Source organism: Rosa rugosa, chromosome 4 (assembly GCF_958449725.1).
Source record: "Rosa rugosa chromosome 4, drRosRugo1.1, whole genome shotgun sequence".
In the NCBI taxonomy this organism is placed as follows: Eukaryota; Viridiplantae; Streptophyta; class Magnoliopsida; order Rosales; family Rosaceae; genus Rosa; species Rosa rugosa.
The window spans coordinates 7,145,424-7,154,431 of NC_084823.1; the positions used below are offsets into that span (position 1 = coordinate 7,145,424).

The window sequence follows — 9,008 nt, forward strand, 5'->3', positions numbered from 1 at the left end:
CTTTGTGGAAAATTCGTTATATCATGGGCTTGTTGATTTGTCGTGTTGAAAGAGTAATTGAGTTGGGGTAACATTTTGAGTCATATGGGATTCTTTGTAAATGTTTTCTGATCTTTGGATCTGGAGTCACTGTGGGTGACCGTTTGCTGATCTTCGGATCTGGAGTCACTGTGGGTGACCGTTTGCTGATCTTCGGATCTGGAGTCACTGTGGGTGACCGTTTTCTGATTTTCGGATTTGGTGTTTATTTGGAGTAGATGGGTGATCATCTACTTTAGTCAGAGTCGATGGGTGCACATCGACTATCGACTTTAGTTTGGAGTTTATGGGTGATTATTGACTTTAGTGTGAGTTGTTTGACTTCTTCATTTATTATCCTTTTCCTTCTAATTGTTGAATTTTATGTAATCTCCTGAACTAAGTTATATGCATGGATTACTGTCTTTTGTATTGTTTGTTTTAATGTAATCTCCTGAACTAAGTTATATGCAGGGATTACCGCTTTTTGTATTGTTTGTTTTAATGTAAATTCCTGAACTAAACTCTATGCAGGGATTTATATGATTTCTATTGTTTGTTTTTAATGTGATCTCCTGAACTAAGTTTCTATGCAGGGATTACTGATTTTACTTAATCCAATTGTAAGTGCGGTTGTGGTTTGAGACTTGTAGTGAGTTGTGAATGAGTCGTGAGGTCATTGTTTTGACAAATGCTTTATGTTGAGGGGAAGTGAGTGTGATTTGTCATTGAGATGATATGATATGATATGAACTTGATGTTTGGTTGTGTTTTGTGAAATTAAATATTGTTGCTTTAATTCTTCTCACGAATTGAGAAATTATAAGCATGCGTGACGTGAGTCACTTTAATTGAGTTTACTCATACGGGCTGAAAAGCTTACCGGGTTTGTTTTGTTAATCCCGGTGCACTATTCTATGGTGTAGCGGTTATTCCTGCAGGTGAGGACCACCAGGGCTGAGTACGAGGGTGTGGTTGCAGCAGTGTAGGTTCAGAACCTATTTTTGTTAGTGTGCTGCTGTTTTTGGTATGCTCCTAGCGAGCGTGTACTTTTGTATCTCTTTCTTTCGAGCCTTGTAAACACTTGTTGATGTGATATTTGACTTAAGTGATCGAGTCTTTATTGACGTTTTGTTATTACATAGATAAATTTGAGAATGTTTCTATACTATTTTTGGGAAGTTGGTTATGATTATCGCGTTTCGAATTCAAATATCTTTATTCAAAATTCGGGGCGTTACAAAGGTTTTTAATGAGGCAACGAGAGAAGCACCACGTTTGGGCGACACAAGGGGGAATGTTCAAGTAAATCCAGAATATGTGTCTGGCCCAAACTCGAGGTTACTTGCTCTAGTTGAAATAGGGTTTATATTAGAGATATTCTCGGAGAATCTTAGGAGATATCCAATCAATGTACGATTATATTTCCACGACTCAATTCTCTTCCAATTCAGTTTTCCTTAAACAATAGGGTTTTTTTTTTTTTTTTTTTAAATAAAAGGCTGGTCCGGTTGACCTCAAGTCTCGATTAATGAAACTGTCGAATACAAGAGGAGGGGACATTGAGCCTAAACCGCTAATAACAATAAGCATCTAGAGAACGTCCTGAAATCATAAAAAGACTCTCTACTAAATAAATGTATTTAACCAGGCACCAATTAGCAAAGAGTGCACTATTAGCTACAATATTTGCTTTGACATAGTGGTGACATAACAGAAAGATAACTCGATATGTAACCTGATTACAATGTAGCATAATTACTATAAGCACAACTTTCCTACTATGTTGCTACCAAAGGATAAATCTAACGACACTTAGATTTACCCGTTCACTAGGCGGTAGAGACCATTTGACGAAGTAATGAACTCGCCGCCTACCTAGAGCAGACAAGGCACTTTGAGTGCACACACAGGCGTTCAGCCCGACTAGCCCTGTAAAATAGATGCAAGGATTTATTACGCACCAAAGGCGCGACAACACTAACCAACAAACATAGCTAAAATTAAAAATAAAACAAAAAACCAAGTCAGCCTAGGTCGATCCCAAAAGAAGAGCCCTAGCCCACGCTTCAGCATAGGAAGCAAGGTAAATGCACGCTACCAGCCAAGCCTGGCCCAATCCATCACCAGCCAGTGCTTGCAGATCACCACCTGCTCCGCCTCGCCTGAAACGCTAGACCGCCACCACCATCATGTCGGAATCACCCTCGTGCAGTGGATCCATGTTGCCTCTGTCAAACTGCCCCGACCCCAGATCAAATCCTAGAGATCTGACCCAGATCGGAATAAACCAATAACAGCGACGACGCGCTGCCACAAGCACTCCACCACCCAGCAGCCTCCGAGGTTGCACCACCAAACCCTTCCACCGACGAGACCAGAGAGGAACAGACCAAATCCCAACAGCCACCGTGATTTCACTCTGCCCCATCCTGCAAACCACCACCAAAGACCCCCCGATACGGATGTAGATCGAGGAAGCCGACTCACTCTAGACCCACATGGGGCTGACAAGGCCTGTCCGACGATGGCAAGAGGGCACGTTGCCGGAAAGGGATGAAAAAATGATGTTAGCTCTCAAACGGCTATTTGCTATTGAATCCGCATCTCCTTTTTGTTTAATATGGGGTTAAAATAGGGCTTTGATGTGCGATTACTTGCAATCTTGCATCATTTTAATTTTTTTTTTTTGTTACTTAGACTCTTTATTTTATTATTATTATTTTTTTTAACCCTCTCCTCCCCACCCTTTTTATGATCTCATGATGCTAGTAGTTTTAGAATATGTGTGCTCCACAATGTTGAATTTCTAAAAAAATCAACAAGTTACAGCTCATCGGTGATTTAATTCTTTATGTGAAAATGAACACCATAATAATCGATAATTTATCACCATACTAGTTTTTTTTTTTTTTTTCCACATGTTTAGATACTCAAACAAATCATATTGATTTAGGTTACATGGTAAAAGGTAAATAATTTAGAAAAATTCTACAAGGCATAAATGCATCAAACCGTATACGGAAGAAAGGAGCAACACGGAAACTTTGGAATCATGGGGCTATAGTGAACTAGAATTAGTGGAAGGGTACCAGCCACAGCTGCGTAGAGAAAGTCAATCTAGCTAGATTCTTGTTTCATTCCATTCTATCGGTTACTAAATATTAAGGACTAATAAACAAGTTTGAATGTTCGTTGCAAGCCTCCATAGGTGTCAAATTCTGCATCCTGCAAATGGAATTTCTTCTGATCTTTTTCGCCTTGTTTAGCTACTACCTTTTTCCTTCGTCCTCTATCAAACAATTAGGCAGAGACCAGGAATGTTAGTTAGACTCGGTGCATACTACCAAAAGATAGGATGCGTGCAATAAACGAGCTGCCTAATTGTTATCAATATCTTGATTCTGCTTCGACATGTCATTCTCAAATCTCAATATAACACAATTGAATCCTTAGAAGAGAACATGTATAGGAGATCTCCATTTTCCCTCGAACGATGCAATAGGATTCAAAATTATAACAATTTTTTTTTCATCAAATACAAGCTGCTCATAGTACATTCTATGCATTCTTGAACCATACAAACAAAGGCAATTAGAGAAGATGGCACTTCTATTGCAGCCAAAAGATAAAGCAGTTTTTGTGTCTATTATATATATTTTTTATCACTCGAAGATTGCCAACTAAACTCAATTTAGTGGATAAAACAAATAATTCTCTCCAATAAAATGCTAGTAAAGATCTTAGATTCAAATGCCTCCTTCTCAAGAATATTTCTTCTGACGTCTATGCGAAGATGATCACATGGTGAGGAATGATAGCGGTGAATGTGAAGGGACTCTTGGTTGCCACCTACATTTGGTAACCTCTCCTCTTCACTCCCAAGCCGAAACCTGCAAGGCTGGTCTTTTTGTAGCTTTTCACTAGGGGTGGGCGCGGTGAGGTTCAGTTCAGTTTGAGGCCTAAACTGCAATCAAACCGCTTTTTTCGATTGGCCTATATATCAAACCGCAACCGCATTACAAAAGGACTGAACCGATTATTTCGGTTACACCATTTTTCGGTGCGGTGCGGATCGGTTTCGGTTTGGAGCGATTTATTAATTTCAACTAGAAAGAGAGGGCCAAAATCAAGCTTATTTTTACCTAACAATTTCAATCATAAATAAATTTTGAATGCATTTAGAGTCCACACAAATCGGCAAATGTCACCCAAATATCAAGCAACTTGTAGAAATACCATAGCAACTTATTACACACACACACACACACACACATATATATATATATATATATATATATACAACCTTGCTCAGGTGCGGATATCCGCACCTCAGCAAAAGGTACGGATTTCCCATTTTTATCCACTTTCCGATCATATTTTCACATCTTAACCGTTCAGTTTTTAGATCCTAATGTATAGATCATCTCTACAAAATTTCAGCCAGTTTGATTATCGTTAAGGCATCCAAAACTGCAATTTACACGAACGAACCGAATCTGTCGAACCGGAACCGTTCATGTTTATAATGGTAAATTGCAGTTTTGGATGCCTTAACGATCATCAAATTTGCTGAAAATTTGCATAAGTGATCTATACATTAGGATCTAAAAACTGAACGGTTAAGATGTGAAAATATGATCGGAAAGTGGGGAAAAACTGGAAATCCGCACCTTTTACTTAGGTGCGGATATCCGCAGCCAAGAGGGGCTGTGTATATATATATATATCAATGATCAAGCAAACATAGCAACTTATTACAAACTGAAAACCTAATCAAAAATTGATTTCTTATATATTGAAAACCAACATTTCCATCAATAGAGAAATAATAAATAAATAAAATGTAATTAAAATAAATTCGGTGTCGGTTTAAATCGGGCGGTTTATGACCCGAAACCGCAACCGAACCGCTTTTATACGGTTCGGTGCGGTGTAATCATAAAACAACACCATTTTAGTTCAGTGCAGTTGCCGAACCGTTTTTTCAGTGCGGTTCGGGTCGGTAACCGCATTTTCGGTACAAAATGCCGACCCCTACTTTTCACCATGGTTGGACTGATTTTCAGCTACAGAGTGACTCTGCCTTTATGGTACTGCCCTTACTTGGATGAGTGAAGACAGTTGTGAGATATGTCGGATAGATTGACTGAAGAGACTATTTATCTACTTTCAATTATAATCATGTTTGACATAATTATCATATGAAGTAAACCATATAATTGAAAATTCAATTTTCCACCATGAAAAAAAAAAAAAGGGTTGAGAAACAAAGGCAACAATGTAGCAGCCAGAAGAGAATGGAAGGCAATAAGGCCCAACCAGACCACCGGCTAAATAGCAATCATACAAACAATGAAACAATGAAACAATGAAACAATGAAGCAAAAGAAAATTTCTACTATTCTAGCAACCCAGCTCCCAAAAGGAAGCAGAAGCAAATAGCAACAAGTAACACCGTAACAGACACCTCCAAGGCTGCAACCAGTCATGTTCATGCATCATATCACCAGATTTGTGTCATCCTGTAAACCCTTTTATCATATCAGCGTCCGGCTAGAGAAGACTACTGTAGATAACAAGGCTACAGCTGATTTCATTCTTTCACAACAAAATCATATACTATATCACCACTGTAGCATTGCCCTCATAAACTGGTACTGGAGGAACTGAATTAAAGTATCTCAGTCAAGATATACTGGAATTATCCTTGCTTCATTCAAATTAGGCATGCATCAGTAGAAAAAATCACGCATATTTTGAACAGAAAAGGTCAAACAGACCAGAGCATATGGTATCATCATTGAGCAAAGATCAATGGTGAAGCTGTATCCTTTGTTATGTGAATTCGAGCTCTCTCTGCCTGTTATGACAATTAACCACATAAAAGTTTATACAAAGTGATAGAAACTATAAAGCAATCATCTTTCAGAGGATAAACATTTTCACTATTACCTCTTTTTCCCAATCACATCTCATGGTGATAATGATCAGTATCAAGGTTTGAACCACAGTTCCACAGATCATTCCAGCCCACATGCCCTACTTATTTGTTCCAGACAGTGTAAAATCAAGAAAATAGACTATTATTGTGTACCATTTAACAACACAAAAAATTGCTTATATATTGAACTTTGCAGCTTAGTCATGTACATTTCTACAAAATCGTAGCACTGGCATTTGAACATATGAATTGAGATGCGTTGTTAACGAAAGGAACATACCTTGATACCAAACATTAGCAACCATCCTAAAACAACCCCAACAGGCATGCCAACCAGGTAGTAGCTACCTATATTTACAATAGCTACTATTGCTTGCCGACCAGATCCGATTGCTACCCCTATTAAACAAAATATGACCGTAAATGTTTCCATGAGATCAAACATTTCTTAGAGTGAATATCTATTTTGCTGTTCTAAGTTCCCTACCTGAGAGCACTGGTTGAATGCAATTGAGGAGAATAGTGAATGCCAACAAGACTGATAAATCATTGACCATAGCAATAACAGGAATGCTGGAGGTAAAGATCATTGCAAGCTTCTCATGGAAGACTATTATTATTAAACAAAATAGAAGTCCCACTGCTAGGGAGGTCAAGACTGAAACTGTGGTTGCAAATTTTGCACCTTTTGCGTTGCTTGCGCCAAGTTCATTTGCTACCCGCACTCTGGATTAAGAAAATATTAACTAATCACAAAGGAGCAACAAAGGATGACAAATTAGATGTCTAAACTCGTTCAATCATCTGTAAATGAAACATCTGATTGTGCAGTTCATATACTATAGAACTGTTCTGATAATCCTAAAAGACTGTCCTTTTAATTAACTCTTACAGTCTTACATGAGAATGTGATATCCATAAGTAATGGAAATTTGATTGCAATATATGGAACACTCCTCAAGCACTTATGCAATGATTTGGGCTTATCTAGGAATTTATGTGGTATAGAATTTAATAATAAGAATGATAATTCTGATCCATCTTATTCATGTCTAGCTTTTAGCTAATTCCTAAGTTCAGAGAGGGACTTACAACCAGTGACCACATACCCAACTGCCGCCAAAAATCCTAGTGGAATCATGGACTCCCAAGCATAGATACTCATGCTGCAAAGACAAAGCATTGAAATTTAAAGAAACTAATGCTGTACTACATATATGTGTTGTCCATCAAAGAATTTGCGGAATTTGAAGAAATCGTGAAGAAATGAGACAGGCTAAAGAATTATAAAGTTAGTAACACTAACCAGATGGAAAGGGCATCAACAGCAATCTTGGTATTGTGCATATACCCAGACACTATCACCAAAACTCTAAAGTAAAAATTCTCTAATCTGCAACACAAAATGCACATCTTTAAATAAAAAATAATCATAACATAATTAAAGGAGAGAACAGAGGGCAAGCACATACAGGAGCATGAACCCAGAAGCCAAAGAAAGCTTAAAGAAATCCCAGAGCCCAACAAAAGCTTGAGCTGAAAAACCAGTCCATGTTTCCGAACACCCACCACAAACAGTGTACACAAACAAACCCAAAACCGATAGCCACCAAGCAAAACCAATAGTAAGGGCAGTCCCAACAATCCCAATCCTCAACTCATACACAAAAACCCAACTCACAAACACATGGAGGGCCAAAACCCCTCCAGAAACCCAGGCAATCACTCCAGTCTTTCGCTGACTCTGCAAGAATCTCTGCAGTGTCAGCTGAAATGGGAAGCTCAAGTGAAATGGAATCAACCAGAGGGCAACTAAACCAGTCTGCTCGGCCACGACCTCGGACTGTCCCATGAGTTTCAACAATGGCGTAGCAAACACAAATAGGGGTAAAAGCAACACTGCGCAGAGAAATAGAACTACCCAAGAACGCTGCAGATATGTCCCCAGCATGTGGTACTGTTTAGCTCCGTAGGCTTGACCACACAGAGTCTCGAGCGCGCTGGCCATGCCTAGCTAGAAAAACCCATCAAAGATCGGAAACTGAGATTTTGAAAAGCAGCGAAACAGGGTAAGGTTTTCAGTTACCATGAAACCGAAAGTAATGGCGATGATGACGGTGGTGGCGATGGAGATGGCGGCGAGGTCGAGGTCACTGAGGTGGCCAGCGAAGGATTGGGTGACGACGGTGACGGAGAACATAGCGAGGCGGCTGAAGATGGATGGGGCAGCTACTTGCCATAGCTTCTTTGACTCCGACCAAGTACGTTCGATCAGATTACCGTCTTCTTGATGGTGTGGGATTAACAGAGTCAGAGGGTCGTCTTCATCCTCCCTCATTGTTTCGACTCTGTTTTTTCGAGTCTGCCTCGGGTTAATTAATCAAATGGCCATGTGGAGACCAAAAAGTTGTCTTGAAAGCCATGATATCAATCGAGTGGTCAAGAGTTTCTAAACGCAGAGCCGAGAGTAGGGTCTGTATAACGTTGTTGCTTTCATCAGTTCAAACCCTTTCGTTTTTATTTTTGGGTCTGAATCACTCACCTTTTAGATCCAACTCTTAATACGGCCACGACTGTTCCGGCCGGAGGAGATGGAATGGCTGATCATGATTGTTCGGCTGATCGTATGTTACATGCTATAAGCCCAAAATACCATAACGCACAATTTTTCACCCGCAGACATTTTCAAATCGGTGGGCAAATTGCCCTGTCATCTTCTGAATCTTCTCCCTACATCCATACTCAATTCCATTGCCAAAAGCCCAAAACAGACCTCCTATTTGTAGTGAGGTTGTAATAATTTGAAACCAAAGACGTAGCTACACATAGACCAACTCACCAACTCAAATTTTAGAAAAACATTAATTTATATAGCTTAATTTTAATTTAAAAAATTAAATATTAAAAAGTAGCTCACCGTAAATTTCTAGCTCAGTCCTTGATTGCAACCAAAAGAAGCAAACCCATGTTTTGATTTGAGTTGGCTAGTGCTCGGATTCTAAAGGAAACGTGAGTTTGTAAATATCAGTGATTGAGTTTGAATGAT

At 39.1% G+C, this 9,008-nt stretch overlaps 1 protein-coding gene across 2 annotated transcripts; it reads right to left on the bottom strand.

The window, feature by feature from the left end:
• Positions 1–5,364: 5,364 nt before the first annotated feature.
• Positions 5,365–8,750, bottom strand: LOC133707198 (protein DETOXIFICATION 26-like). Of its 2 annotated transcripts, XM_062132757.1 has the most exons (9): positions 8,505–8,750; positions 8,049–8,436; positions 7,435–7,976; positions 7,269–7,355; positions 7,072–7,128; positions 6,450–6,688; positions 6,243–6,361; positions 5,974–6,060; positions 5,369–5,881 (listed from the first exon to the last, which is right to left on the bottom strand). In XM_062132757.1, the coding sequence occupies exons 2-9, from the start codon at positions 8,298–8,300 to the stop codon at positions 5,819–5,821; spliced, it is 1,446 nt and encodes a 481-aa protein (XP_061988741.1). In that variant the 5' UTR covers positions 8,301–8,436; positions 8,505–8,750; the 3' UTR covers positions 5,369–5,818. The 2 variants fall into 2 exon arrangements, with proteins under 2 accessions (XP_061988742.1, XP_061988741.1); XM_062132758.1 differs by lacking the exon at positions 8,505–8,750 and having other exon boundaries at positions 5,365–5,881; positions 7,435–7,972; positions 8,049–8,188.
• Positions 8,751–9,008: the final 258 nt, after the last annotated feature.

Coding starts and splice junctions, on each gene's coding strand:
- LOC133707198 (XM_062132757.1), bottom strand. CDS start 8,300: ATGAGGGAGGATGAAGACGACCCTCTGACTCTGTTAATCCCACACCAT. Junction 7,129..7,268: donor GTTGATGCCCTTTCCATCTG/GTTAGTGTTACT, acceptor TTGTCTTTGCAG/CATGAGTATCTATGCTTGGG. Junction 6,362..6,449: donor CATTCAACCAGTGCTCTCAG/GTAGGGAACTTA, acceptor TTTGTTTAATAG/GGGTAGCAATCGGATCTGGT.